This window comes from Theropithecus gelada, chromosome 1 (genome assembly GCF_003255815.1).
Source record: "Theropithecus gelada isolate Dixy chromosome 1, Tgel_1.0, whole genome shotgun sequence".
NCBI classification, from domain to species: Eukaryota; Metazoa; Chordata; class Mammalia; order Primates; family Cercopithecidae; genus Theropithecus; species Theropithecus gelada.
The window spans coordinates 1,076,146-1,091,507 of record NC_037668.1 but is presented as its reverse complement, the minus strand read 5'-3'; the positions used below and the strand labels follow the sequence as shown (position 1 = coordinate 1,091,507).

At 37.2% G+C, this 15,362-nt stretch overlaps 1 protein-coding gene across 3 annotated transcripts in view; it reads right to left on the bottom strand.

Moving 5' to 3' along the window:
- GPSM2 (G protein signaling modulator 2) overlaps positions 1 to 15,362 on the bottom strand; it is a 55,525-nt gene that overhangs the window by 20,510 nt on the left and 19,653 nt on the right. For all 3 annotated transcript variants that reach the window (XM_025384724.1, XM_025384731.1, XM_025384713.1), the window contains 8 exons: positions 14,520 to 14,741; positions 13,991 to 14,126; positions 13,516 to 13,658; positions 12,850 to 12,973; positions 12,621 to 12,736; positions 9,658 to 9,813; positions 8,086 to 8,194; positions 7,081 to 7,210 (listed from right to left, as the gene is read on the bottom strand). In XM_025384724.1, coding sequence (XP_025240509.1) covers positions 7,081 to 7,210; positions 8,086 to 8,194; positions 9,658 to 9,813; positions 12,621 to 12,736; positions 12,850 to 12,973; positions 13,516 to 13,658; positions 13,991 to 14,126; positions 14,520 to 14,741 — 1,136 coding nt within the window. The remainder of the gene's footprint in view (positions 1 to 7,080; positions 7,211 to 8,085; positions 8,195 to 9,657; positions 9,814 to 12,620; positions 12,737 to 12,849; positions 12,974 to 13,515; positions 13,659 to 13,990; positions 14,127 to 14,519; positions 14,742 to 15,362) is intronic.

Below are 15,362 nucleotides of genomic sequence, written 5' to 3'. Positions count from 1 at the left end.
ATATATTTCTCTTGCAAGTAGTGTGTAGTTGCATTTTATTCTTTCTCCAATCTGCTACTGTGTCTTATAAATGGAACATTTTCATTTAATAGTACTATTAAATGAAATATATTTAACAGATTTGGATATTTGGGTGATTTTCTCTTTCCTATGTTCATTGGTGAATTACATTAATTGATTTTCTAATGTTGAATCCACTTGAATTTTTTTTGAGACAGAGTCTCTCTCTGTGGCCCAGGCTGGAGTGCAGTGGCGCTATCTCGGCTCACTGCAACCTCCACCTCCCGGGTTCAAGTGATCCTCCTGCCTCAGCCTCCTGAGTAGCTGGGACTATAGGCGTGTACCACTGTGGCCTGCTAATTTTTGCATTTTTCAGTAGACACAGGGTTTCACCATGTTGGTCAGGCTGGTCTCAAACTCCTAACCTTGTCATCCACCTGCCTCAGCCTCCCAAAGTACTGGGATTACAGGGGTGAGCCACTGTGCCCTGCTCCCTGTTTTTAAATACATTGCTAGATTTGCTTTGCTAATATTTTGTAAAGATTTTTATATCTTATGTTCATGAGTAAGGCTGGCCTGTAATTTACTTTTCTTGTATTGTTTCTTATCTAGTTTGGATATCAAGGTTATGGTTCTCAGACTGATAAAAGTATTTCTACTTACTCAGTTGCCTATACAATTTTTGTGTAAGGTATTGTAATTAGTTTTCTTAAGTGGCTGGTTTACCTCACTTGTAAAATAATCTGAGCCAGGTATTTTCCTAGTGGGAAGATTTTAAATTACTGATCTAATTTCTGTATAATTTTAGCCATTAGCAAACCATTCACATTACATTTTACCATTGGATCAGTTTTGGTAACTTGTTTTTCCAGAAATTGCCCATTTCTCCTAGATTTTCAAATATTTTGTCACAATGTTACTCAGAATCTCTTTTTAATCTCTGCATATTTATTATGTCCCCTTTTCTTTTTGAACAGTCTTGCTGTAGACTTAATTAGTCAAAATTTAAACAATTTGGAACCAAATTTTGACTTTAAAAAAACCATCTCTATTGAATCTTTAATTTTATTAAATTCTGCTCTTTTTAAATTTTTGCCTTCTTTCAGTTTTTTCTTTCTTTCTTTCTTTCTTTTTTTTTTTTTAGATATTTAGCTCACTTTCAGCCTTTTTCCTTTTTTTTGGGGAGACAGAGTCTTGCTCTGTTGCCAGGCTGGAGTGCAGTGGTGTGATCTCGGCTCACTGCAACCTCCGCCTGCTGGGTTCAAGCAATTCTCCTGAGTCAGTCTTCTGAGTAGCTGGGAATACAGGCACCTGCCACCATGCCCAGCTAATTTTTGTATTTTTAGTAGAGACAGGGTTTCACCATGTTGGCCAGGATAGTCTCGATCTCTTGAACTTGTGATCCGCCCGCCTGGGCCTCCCAAAGTGTTAAGATTACAGGCATGAGCCACTGCCTTTTTCCTTTCTAAATACAACATAAATTTTGCTCTAAGTACCAATGTAAGTTGCGTGCCACAAAATTGAAACTATTTTTATAATTCAGTCCTAAGTTACTTTCTAACTTTAAGATTTCTTTTTCAACCTGTAAGTTACTGAGAAGTGTGTTAAGTTTTCAGTTGAATGTTTTATACATTATCTTATTAATTTCTAAATTAAATGCACTGTGCTCAGGGCATGTGTGATACAGATGTGATACAAATCCTTTTAAATTTGTTGAGATTTGCTTTATTGTCAGTTTTCTGTAAATATTTCATGAATACTTAAAAATAATGGAAATTGACCAGTTAGGTCAATATATTTCCATTAAATCAGTGGTTTTCACTTTTAAGGTGTAACCCCATATTAAAAAATACACATATATACGTAGAACATACACAAACATACAACAAAATCTTCACACAACAGTTTTATATACACACATACACATGTGTGTAGTTTTTTGGTTTTTCTCTGTTGCCCAGGCTGGAGTGCAACGGCATGATCATGGCTTACTGCAGCTTTGACTTCCTGGGCTCAAGTGATGCTCCCACCTCAGCTTCCCAAGTAGCTGGGATCGCAGGCTCATGCCACCATGCATGGCTAATTAAAAAATGTTTTTTGGAGAGATGGCGGTCTCCCTGTGTGCCCAGGCTGGTCTCAAACTCCCGGGCTGAAGTGATCCTCCCAAGAGCTGGGATTACAGGCATGAGCCACTGCCCCGGCTCCTGTATGTGTTTTTTTTTTTTAATTATTTTTTTTGAGATGGTGTCTCACTCTGTCACCCAGGCTGGAGTGCAGTAGTGCAATCTCGGCTCACAGCAAGTTTTTTCTTTTTGAGACGGAGTCGCGCTCTGTCGCCCAGGCTGGAGTGCAGTGGTGCTATCTCGGCTCACTGCAAGCTTCGCCCCCGCAGGTTCACACCATTCTCCTGCCTCAGCCTCCCGAGTAGCTGGGACTACAGGTGCCCGCCACCAAGCCCGGCTAATTTTTTGTATTTTTTAATAGAGACGGGGTTTCACCCTGTTAGCCAGGATGGTCTCCATCTCCTGACCCCATGATCCGCCTGCCTTGGCCTTCCCAAAGTGCTGGGATTACAGGCATGAGCCACCGTGCCCAGCCTCCTGTATGAATTTTTTTTTTTTTTTTTTTTGAGACAGAGTCTTGCTCTGTTGCCCAGTTTGGAGTGCAGTGGTGCAATCTTGGCTCACTGCAAGCTCCGCCTCCCGGGTTCACACCATTCTCCTGCCTCAGCCTCCCAAGCAGCTGCGACTACAGGTGCCCACCACCACACCCGGCTAAATTTTTGTATTTTTAGTGGAGATGGGGTTTCACCGTGTTAGCTAGGATGGTCTCGCTCTCCTGACCTCATGATCCGCCTGCCTCGGCTTCCCAAAGTGCTAGGATTACACACATGAGCCACTGCGCCCAGCCCTATATGTGTATTTTTAATGGTAACTGCAACTCATTTTATAACTCATGAATGGGTCAGACACAGTTCGCAAAATATTGCATTAGAAGAAGCCTATTAACTGTGTTGGTCAAATCTCTATTACTGATGTCTGACTCCTGACTGATTTTTATCAATTATTCAGGTGTGTTAACATCACATTAAGACATAACTATCACATAAGACGGATTCTGGAGCCAGAGTGACTAACTAAGTTTAACTCCCATCTCTACCACTTACTATGCAGGTAACCCTGGGAAATTTATCTAACCTCTCTTGCCTCCATTTCCCCATCTGTAAATTAAGGATAACAGAAACTTAACTACTAGAATTGTTACAATTAAATGAGTTAAAACATGTAAAGCACTTAAATCACTGCCTGGTATATCATAAGCACTCAATAAATATTAGGTTTTTTTTTTTTCCAGTCTACCTAACATTTTTGTTATTCTCTTGTTTCACTTCCTTGTTATTTCTGTAAACTTTTAACCATAGTCATTTTATTTTCTATATCTGATAATTCTAACATCTGAAGATCTTGATAACCTAATTTTGTTGTTTGTTTCCTTACTATCTTGGCTTGTTTCTTTATGTATTTGGTAATTTTTTTGTTGTCAAACCCGTATGACCTGGAATCAAGAATGCCTTTCCCCCAGAAACTATTTGGTCTTACTTCTGCTAAGTCTCTAGGAACACCTCTAACCCAAAAGTGCTTTAATGGATTAGGGTTTCTTAGACTGTGCAGATGGTATAAATCAAATTCCAAACCAGTATACAGGGAGGCTTATGAATTCATGAATTCAGGATTTTAGCGAAGGCTCCTTTTTTCTACCTTGAGCCAACACCAGAAATAGACAAGTTTTCTTACAAATCCTTTCTCCTCACACTGGGGATATAGCAATGAACAAGAGAGACCAAAAAACACCTGTCTTCATAGAGCCAGAGTGAGCAAGAGGTGGAATGGTAGGAAAAGAGGCTGAAGAAACAGGCAGGTTCAGATTACGTAGGGCCTTTCAACCATGGTGAGGACTGAGGATTCAGTTCTAGGTGTGATGGGAACTAACTGGAGGGTTTTGAACAGAGGAACGACATATGTTCTAAAGGAGCACTCTGAGGTCAGGCATGATGGTTCATGCCTGTAATCCCAGCGCTTTGAGAGGCTGAGGTGGGAGGATCACTTGAACCTAGGAGATGGTACCTACAGTTCCGTCACTGCACTCCAGCCTGGGTGACAGAGCGAGATTCCATCTCAAAACCCGCCTCCCAGGTTCAAGTGATTCTCCTGCCTCAGCCTCCTGAGTAGCTGGGACTACAGGTCTGCGCCACCACGCCCAGCTAATTTTTGTATTTTTAGTAGAGATGGGGTTTTGCCATGTCGGCCAGGCTGGTCTCGAACTCCTGGCCTCAGGTGATCCACCTGCCTCAGCCTCCTGAAGTGTTGGGGATTACAGGCGTGAGCCACTGTGCCTGGCCAAAATTTTTTTTTAATTAAAAAAAAAAAAAAGCACTCTGGCTCCTATGAGGAAAAGCAAGTGTGAGAGATGCAGAATTGAAGTAAGATAAATTATTGGTAGGCTAGAACTCTGCTGGGAGCTGTTGGTAGCTTATACTAAGATCATTGCAGAGTAAACTGTAGGAGAGATTAGGGATACATTTTGAAGGCAGGGTTTCTGATAGGTTTGATGTAGAAGTGAGTGAAAGAAAGGGAACAAGGCCAGCTAACTGAGAAGCTGAAGTGGGAAGATCTCTTGAGGACAAGAGTTCGAGACCAGCTCAGGCAACAGAGTGAGAGCCTGTCTTTAAAAAAATAAATAAATAAAATAAATAAATAAATAAATAAATAAATAAAGTAGAAAGTGAACAAGTATGACCCCTAGTTTTTTGGCCTGATTACTTGAGTGAATGGTGATACTATTTCCTGAGACAGGGTGGGGTACAGGAAGAACATGTTTAGGAGAAAACATTTTAGACATGCTAAGTTTTAGATGCCAATTAGATATGGCATGACAATGGAAAACGTTAAACAAATGAGTCTCAAACTCATGAGGGAAATTTTGGCTAGAAATATAAATCTGAAAATAATCAGTATATAGACAATATAAAAGCCAAGTAACCAGATGAGATTATCTAGAGCTGTACTGTCCAATAGCCAGTAGCCACATGCGGCTCTCTACATTTTAATTAAGCAAAGTTAAGTAATATTAAAAATTCACCCCCTCTTGTAGTAGCCACATTTCAAGTGATCAACAGCCACATATAGCTAGTGGCTTTTATATTGGATGGCAGATATAAAACGTTTTTATCATCACAGAAAATTCTACTGGAAGCACTGACTTAAAGCACAGAATAGAAGGAAAAAGGGTAAAAGCAGTAAGAAGGAAGGAGAGACAGATGGAAAATAGGGAGAGAAAGAAGGTAGGAAGAGATCCAAGAACTGAACCCTGAGCAGTGCAAATGTAAAGGACAGAAAGATGAAGAAGAGGAGAGAAGAGAATAAAGACGAGAGTGGCAAACCAGAAAAGTACAGTAATCCTGGAGGCTGAATGAAGAAAGTATTCTCAGAAGGGAATGATTGGCTATAGATACTGCTGAGAAAAATCAAGTAAGCTGACATGTGAAACCTGAACGATATATTTGGTAAAATGGAGGTTTGTGGTAACCTTGAAAGGTGGTTTCAGAGTCATGGTGAGGGTAAAGCCCAGCGGGAATGGGTTAAAGAGAGAAAGGGAGGCAAGGAAGTAAAGACAATGAACATCAGTGGTGTCTTTTCAGGTTTTGTTATAAAATGGAACAAAGGAACAGTCTATAGGGTCCATGAAGACAAGCAACTGTTTGCTTTTGCTTTTTAAAGATGAGAGCTCTTATGGCATAATCTGTTTGAAAGTTCAACACAGGGCCAGGCGCGGTGGCTCAAGCCTGTAATCCCAGCACTTTGGGAGGCCGAGACAGGCGGATCACGAGGTCAGGAGATCGAGACCATCCTGGCTAACACGGTGAAACCCCGCCTCTACTAAAAAATACAAAAAAACTAGCCGGGCGAGGTGGCGGGCGCCTGTAGTCCCAGCTACTCAGGAGGCTGAGGCAGGTGAATGGCGTGAACCCGGGAGGCGGAGCTTGCAGTGAGCTGAGATCCGGCCACTGCACTCCAGCCTGGGTGACAGAGCGAGACTCTGTCTCCAAAAAAAAAAAAAAAAAAAAGAAAGTTCAACCCAGAAAAACTAGTTTTAGCACATCATTCAACCACAAAGCACGCAGTCACAAATTATTATACGGCTCACACTTCAGACTTTTCACTAAATGTTATTTGAAAGTCTAAATCAGATGACTAGCCACTAATTTCTTTTCCTTTTTCATGAGTTTAAAAAAAAGATTGGAAAAAGGTAGATTTATCACTGACTTTCAGATTCAAAATATTTGTCAGTTTTTTTTTTGTCAGTTTTTTTAAGACTGAGAATCTCTCAAGCTTAGGAAAATGATCTCATACAGAATCACATACTGATGAAATTTAAAAATGTGATCCTAATCTTATCCCTTTTATTTCTTTAAAAGCATTTTTTTTTTCACTCAAAAAGAGACATTATAGCAAGTTTCCTCGCTATAGAAATGTCAAACAAATCGGCACCTAAGGAAGGTTTCCTAAAAATAGGTTTTGCCACCAAAAACCAAAAAACAACAAAAAAAAAAGCAAGAAAGAAAAATAAAAAGAGTATCTTAGATTTTCTGAATTTAAAAAAGAAAGTCCTAAGAAAATTCACCTTGGAAATGAAATGGGGGAAAAAGAGCTAAACAGAAATCAAATATGTAAAACTATATGAGACAAAAAGGATAAACAATAACATTTAAAAATTTTGGCACCTTCACATTTATAAATTTTTGAATGAGCTTAGAGAATTTAAATGTATTTTTACAAAAGAAAAGAACAATACCATCACCATTCCTAAATTCATAAAAACTATAAAATACTGTTTTACATTTATAAATTATATATTATATATAATTATATATATTTACAGAGCTGTGTACAGCAAAAAGAGTGTAATAAGTTGAACTTCCTATGTTATATATTCTCTCTGAATATGCCAAATTTGTGATAAATAACTTTAATGTAAATATTGAGGATTTAAAAATTGGGTTTTAAAAGTCCTATTACTTACCATTCAAACTGCTATCAATTTCAGTATTTTCAGACATTATGGAGTTATTTGTGCTGTAGCTCAGACCAAGAACCATTTGAAGGTCTGAGAGATTCAGTCGTGCTGTTAGTTCACCACTTTTATCCCCAACCTACAACACAAACATTTATATTTTAGAGTAGTATTTAAAGACAAAGAATGGTGAAGATTATTTGTAAATGTAGTGAACCTAAAACTGGAAGAATGAAAATAGTTTTATTAGAATTATGAGACTATGAATGACTGAAAATTTTTTTCCATTAATAGTTGTCTTAAAGAATACAGAAAGAAAAAGCAAGTTCTAAAATATCGTAATAGGACAGCTAATTGTATTCTTTTAATTCTTTAGTTCTCTAAACATTAGATTGCTCTTGCTCTCTGGGATCATACTAAGTAATAAGGTAGATTATCCTGGACACATTAACTTGGTATATGAATCAAATTTCCTTAGAATATTTTATTCCCATAGTATAATAGTAATGTTTATTAAGCTAGCACCAGACATTTTGCTAGGCACTTTTAATATACATTAGCTCTGATCATTATAACACTTTGCAAGGTAGATATTATTCCCATTTTGCAGATGAGAGAAATTGAGGCTCAGAAAAGGTTTCCAAGCTCAAATAGCCAGTAAGTGGCAGAACTACAAGAGGAAGCAGTCCTTAATTCTAAGAATCATGCTTTTCCTTCAATACCATGCTACTTCTCCATGTAGAGATGCGGGTAGAGTAGGAGCATATTTTAGTACTCTCCTTCCACTTACCCATGCCCAGCCTTACTTTCTTGTCTTCCTACATCAAAGACAATACAAACATAACTGTGATCTGTACCTCAAAATGCTTTGTGGGGTTCTTATGACAAGAGAATGATATATAATCAAATTTATTATTCAGCCACATGATCAATCTAGAGAAATAACAGGGTTCCCTCCCCCAACCTCTAATTTGTAAATTACAACAGCACAGACAGCATTTTTTTGTTTCATACCTCTCTTGAAATTTCCAAGTGCTTTTCAGCAAAATGCATTGCTTGATCATGATTTCCTAGTGCTGTGTATGCATTTCCTAAGCTCCAACATGCTCTTCCTTCACCAATTCTAAAACATTATTCAAAGCGAACACGCAGTTATTTGAAAAGAGGTCCTATGTATAGAATAAAAGCTATCTAGCAGGAACTAAAGGTATAAAGAAAGGTTTGGATTGATTTGGTCTTTCATATAAAGAACATACTATCGTGATATTATAGACATATTAGAATACCCAGATTAAAAAAAATAATACCCACATGATACTAAACTCATAGTCAAGTATTACAACATAGAAAACATTCTTTTAAAATATGAAAATACAGTATAAAGTAATAAATCTCAAGGATAGGTATTCTGGTCCACTACCCCATTTTCCTTCTATAACAGCCCTACCAGGTAATTATTCAGTGTGTGTCTGAGCAGCAGGGAGACAGAACTCACTACCTCTTGAGGTAGCATACTTCATTTTGAACAACTGCATCGAAAAGTTCTCTTTCATACTGAGGTAAAAAAAAAAAAATCGATTTTCTAAAGCAAATATCACAGACTAAATGCTGGCAAATACTGTTTTTTTAATACAGTAAAACAAAACAACTGAATTAGCCACTAACATTTAAAAAGCAGATTTCATATAAAACTCAGCACTTCCAGCTTTTCTTTAAAAAACAGGAAGATGTGGACACAATGGATTTTCATTCCTGCCTGGCAACAATTATTTGGAGTTGGGTAGTAGTTGCCCCCTTCACACTGGGCATTATCTCTAAGTTTACCACAATTCCCACACTTATGTAGTTAGGAAGACTTTTTTTTTTTTTTGAGATGCAGTCTCGCTCTGTTGCCAGGCTGGAGTACAGTGGCGTGATCTCAGATCACTGCAACCTCCACCTCCTGGGTTCAAGTGATCCTCCTGCCTCAGCCTCCTGAGTAGCTGGGATTACAGGCATGCCCCCTCCCCACACGTGGCTAATTTTTGCATTTTTAGTAGATACGGGGTTACACTTACATAGTTAGGAAGACTTTTTTTTGAGATACAGTCTCACTCTGTCGCCAGGCTGGAGTACAGTGGCGTGATCTCGGCTCACTGCAACCTCCACCTCCTGGGTTCAAGCGATTCTCCTGCCTCAGCCTCCCAAGTAGCTGGGATTACAGGCGTGCCCTACCACGCCTGGCTAATTTTTGTACTTTTTGTAAAGACGGGGTTTCTCCAGGAAGACTTCTGAAGAGGTAACTGAGTTTGGGACCTAGTCACTGATCTTGGGTCAAGGGCATATGGAACCAGACTAATCCTCTATCACAGACTAATCCTCTATCGCAGACTAATTCTCTATCGCAGACAGTCCTCTATCACAGACTAATCCTCTATCACAGACTAGCCCTTCATACAATGATATACAGAGGATATCACTGAAAAAGAAAATTCCTTAAAAGGGATTTTAAGGTAAACACAGGAAAAGAAACAAAGGAAAAACTCTAGGGATTCAATAATGCATCTATATTTTACCTTAGTTACGGTCAAAAGATGTAAAACATACCTATCATTCAGCTCTTGAGCAATTGCTAAGTGCTTCAGATGATAATCAATGGCCTTTTCATAGTCTTGAAGCAAAGTATATGTATTTCCAAGACTGTAACAAGACTGTGCTTCTACAGCTCGGTCTTTAAGCTGTCGAGCCAACAGTAGTGTCTTCCTACAAGAAGAAATTAATTCTTACATAATGATCATTCTCAGTTTGGGCTTTAAGGATCACAAAATAAAACTCTAATTTTTCCTCTCTGCTGCTTTCTGCTGCCTTTAAATTTCTGAGAGCCTAATATTCATATCCCGTACTTTCTTCATTACTTTTAGACAAAATGAAAAGGCCTTTTTGAAACACAGAAAGCAGATTCAAGACAGAATAAATTTGAGAATCCTAACAATTCACCAAAGTAAAGGAGTATTGAAACATGAAATCAAGAGTTTCTAGAGGTTAACATACTATCTTTAACATTTAAAAAAAACTTTCCCTTTAGTATTGGCAATAGCTTTTTTCCACATGACATCTGTTTTCAATCGTACTGTCACCTTTGCATTGTCAACATTTAAAATATTTAGGTAAAATTCTTATGTGTAGGCTATTAGTCACCACTTAGGTAAAATTCTTATGTATAGGGCATTAGTCATCAACTCATGAAAAATACTGAATGCTGCATCCAAACATTACCCATTCTACCTGTGGTATTGTCAGTGAGAAGCTAGCATAGCAGTTAAGAGTATAGATCTTGGAGCTAGACTGGGTTTAAATCCCAACTTTGCCAATTACTAAGCTAAGGGCAAAGTATGTATACCAGTCTCTTCATATACAAAATGGGAGAAATACCTCAAAGGATTTTTGTGAGGATTAAATTAATATGTATAGATAAAAAGTGCTTAGAATAGCATCTTGTGCATAGTAGATGCTGTATAAATGTTAATATGTTATTATTATCAGTGCTTAAACCTACAGATGCTTTTGGATTCAGTAATTTAAATGGCTCTCCCATCATTTCTGCCAAATAGTGTAATTACTTCATATCACTTATAACTATACGACAAATTACTATACGGTAATGTGATAGCTTTTTCTTAAACAAACAAATCTAAAATTACATATTTAATGATGATACATTCAAATCTGTCACCTTAGGAGGCTACCTAATTATTCTAATGCTGCCTGTCTTTTCAAATATTTTTGAAAGACTTTTGGAATTGCTCTCAGATCCTGTGGCATAATGCTTTCTGGCATACCATTATTCTTTGATGGTACAGTTGATTTGTAAATGATCAGAAATCTTTCTGGAACCAAATTCAATTACTAACATAGGTTTACCAAACTACTGCTTTGTATCTGGAAGGCTATGGATCTACAATGTTATGTTAGCCTTCTTGTTTGGCCCTGATAACAATTCTGGGCTGGGTGTGGTGGTTCACACCTGTAATCCCAGCACTTTGGGAGGCCGAGGTGGGCGTATCACTTGAGGTCAGGAGTTCAAGACTAGCCTGGCCAACATGGTGAAACCCCATCTCTACTAAAAATACAAAAATTAGCTGGGTATGGTGGCAGACACCTGTAATTCCAGCTGCTCAGGAAGCTGAGGCAGGAGAATCACTTGAACCCAGGAAGTAGACGTTTCAGTGCACCAAGATTGTGCCATTGCACTCCAGCCTGGGCGACAAGAGCAAAACTCAAAACTGTCTTTGTTTAAAAAAAAAAAAAAAAAAATCTAAAGAAGAGTTCTAAAAATATTTCTAACCAACAACTTGGAATATATATAAAGTTCTGAGTTCTAGCTGCTTATAGGGAGAAAAAAAGTAAGTTTCATTACTTTATATTCATGCTTCTTTAGTCAAATAGCCACTATCCATTTTATAATAGACCCTTTCAGTATGTAACAGAGGTATGCCATTTAATAATTAAGACTTCTCTATATCCCTTGGCTTTAAAATATAAGAAACTTTTATATTTAAAATCAAAATATATACTCCTTCATATAGTACATAGTAATATGTTTTATTTGGGAGGCTATTTCATATCTAACTAACCTAACCAACCAACAAATATTAACCATTAGTTAATGTTTAAAGCAAAGTGGAATGCTATTCAATTTTTTTTTAGATAGGCCTGAAACAATTTTACCTTTTTATGAGGATGACAAAATTATTCAGAACTGTCTCATATTGGATTCTTTAACAAAATACAAATCAATCACTGTGTCTTCAGTTTAGTCAAACTGGCTTCTACCCAAAATCTATAAGGGCCTTCAATCCCCACTAACTAGGGAAAACTCAATCTAGAAAGCACAGATCAGGCAACCTGAAGCTGTCTAAACTTTCTATCATCTATGTCTCAAATCTACTGATAAGAGACATCCTGCCACAGAAGAAGCTGGGATTGCAAACTCCTCAGGTAAGTGAATGGGGACGCAGCTTACAGTGACACAGTCAAATATGGGCAGAAAGAGGGTAAAGGGAGAACTGCTCAGTAAGAAGGTGGGAAGGTAGAGCAAAAAAATCAGTGATCACTGATAGAGACTATAAATATTTTTGTTACCAGGCTTTCTTTTGGCATCTCTTCTAACCCATAATTGAGTGAAATAAAGCATATACACAATATACACCACATATGCTAAATAGGTTTAAAAGATATTAAAGGTTGAAAACTTCATTTAAAAACAATTACTTTTAAAGATAAAAACCAGTACTATAAAGGGGTCATACTGCTGCTATTAAATCTTAGGTACAATAATATTTATTGAGCACTGTGTACCAGGCACTGTGCTAAGTGTTTAATATATTGTTTCATTCACTCTTCACAGTATTCCCCAAAATGATGTATTGATATATTCTGTTACAGATAAGGAAATTGAGGCTTAGATGCCAAAAGTCCTGCTGCAATCAGATTTTAAACCTAAAGCCTATGAATTAATGGGATTGAATAACTATTCGTTTTACATTTATCTACAGAAATATTAGACTAACTTGTAGTATTCTGAGGCAGTTTCAAATTCACCAAGAAATATATATGCATTTCCAAGGTTGCTATATGCTCTTCTTTCAGCCGCTTTATCTCCAAATTCTTTTGCAATCAGGAGACGCTGAAACAGAAAATTTTAATTAGATATAGCTAAAATAAAACGGAAGAATGATCTAATCACTGTTCAGAACTTTGATGGAGGAAATGGTCTGGCTCCAAGGCCTTCCACTGTACCTGCTCATGAGCTATAACTGCATCCCTGAAGTTGCCAAGGAGGTAATGTGTGTTCCCAAGATTTCCAAAGGCACGTCCTTGTGCTGCTCGGTCACCCAAAGCAGTCACTAATGATAGATTTTCCCTAAGGGATAGCAAAAAGTGATGAAAAAATAAGTTTGCAAAACAATTTTATTTACGTGATTTACATATCTAATTCTTTTTATCAGAAAAAAATGTAAGGAAGCTTACAGCCATAATGTGCAACATTTTAAGGATGACATCAATGATGAAGAGCAATTATAGGAAATAGCTGGGAACACTTTATTAAACTATTTAGATAGGTTTCTGCCCAGGGTCAAGCACAGAGTTAATCTTGGAACCCCTGTAGTTAAGTAGTTGTATGAAATTCTATTGGTAAAAGACTAAATTACTCTAAATAACAGCCCAACCATTGATATTTCTTGTTTTTGCCACTAAGTGGCACTGGTCTGCAATTTAAATGAAAGCTGCAGATTACTACTAATAATAACACTATAACATTTAAGCAACTGAATTGATGATTTTGCTAGTTCATAGCTTTAAAACCTTTGCCAAACTTAAAAACTTTACTACCGAATAAAGAACGTATAGCAGATCCACGGCTTAGATGGGCCTACATGATTGCCCATATCAGCCCCTACTCACTCATAAAAATCCACGGCTGCCTGCAGAGCATCTCTCACTTCTTCTGGAAATTCTCCTACATCCTGGGGACCAGGGTAACCAAAACTTTTCCCTTTGGCATGATACACATTCCCAAGATTGTAAAGTGCTCTTGCTTCTCCCACCTAAATGAAGACATCAGCAAAGTTTACATTTTGAAAACAGGTCAGGTTTATCATATATATTTGTAATATCCTTAGTATTATGGACAAGGGAAAGAAATTTTTATATTGGCTCTCCATACAGAACCAATCAAATAATTACTTATAAAAGAAAGACCTCTATTTCCTTCTTTTTCTCCATTAAATTTTTTTTTCTATTTTACTTCTATTAGTCTATCAATGTTTTCTTTTTTGGTATTAATTTTTAAATAAACTATAGAATAATTAAATAGTATTAAAATGCAAAGCCATCTGAATGAAAATATTAGACCTACCATCTAATGCTGTGGTATTACCTTGTCATTAAGCTCTCTGGAAATATCTAGGTGTCGCTGACAACAAACTATGGCTTCATCAAAATTCCCAAGAACTTTTAAGGTGTTTCCCAGATTACCACTAGCTTTCGCTTCCCCCAACTGGTCTCCAATAGTCCTGAAAAAAGCAAAAAACAAAAAAAAAATGGTATTGAAATACAAATGGTGTTAAAATATAAAGCAGCCAGAGTACAGTTTTCCAAGAGGACAAACTAACATGCTTAAGGTAAGAAAAACCCATTGGCTTTGAAACCTACTTTAAATAAATATTTAAAACTTACATTTCTGGATTCGAATGTAATTAGTTTTCATCCATTTAATTAAACTCTAGGGTCATTTCACTACTATTCATTCAATTAAACTGTGTTCAACCTAAAGGTTAGTTTTAAAAAGTGATGCTACTGAAGTAGAACTCATTAAATGTATTAAGTTAGTTTTTGTTAATTGAATAGAAATATTTTTTAATGTAATAGCTAATTTCAGAAGGAAGAATATTTAAAAGCTTAATTACCTTGCAAGAGTTAAATCATGATGGTGATATTCTAATGCTTTGGCATAATCATGCAAATAGAAATAAGCATTGCCCAGCTGGCTGTAAATAGCACTAAGTGTTTTTAGGTCTTCAGTTCCAACTTGAACTGCAGCTTCAAAGAATGACACACCAGCGCGGCAGTCTCCTGATTTACATAGACGTTCCCCTTCCAAGGCCAGCTCTAGGCAAGAAGCTTCCATTCTACAAAATTATACAGGACATTTAAACATAACATTACAGCTGCATCACAGTATTTTTAACTTCCAGTAATATAATTTAAATGTAGACTATATGGCTACTCTTGTTCAGGGCAGCTGCCTCTATAACTGAAATCTATATACATTCCTGATGAAACAGTAAAACAGTTATTTGTAGCAAGAGGTAATTTGCCTACTCAAATTTCTCTGAGCCTGCTCAGAGAGGTCAGGATAGCTAAATATCTGTATGTGGAGCTCATTTTAATTGGCCCAGAGCAATCCATGTTACTAGTGAAAGAACCTATAGCAGTATTTCCCAAACAATTCTGAGTTGTAACAGACCTCTGGACGTCCTTAGAGTCTGAGGAGATGAGTATGTGGGAAAGTGAGGCCCTACAATTATTAATACTGTTCTCTACCCAGGTATCCAAGTTATCCAAGTATTCTAGTCACTTGTTCATCAACCCCTCTGACCATCCATCCATCCATCCATCCCTTGCTCTCTCTCATACACACACAACACACACTCAGTCTCCTTCCTCTTCTTACCACCACATGACCACGTATACCATAGAAAAATAGAGGAACAAAATATTCTTGATCTATAAGGCACATTTTCACAAGA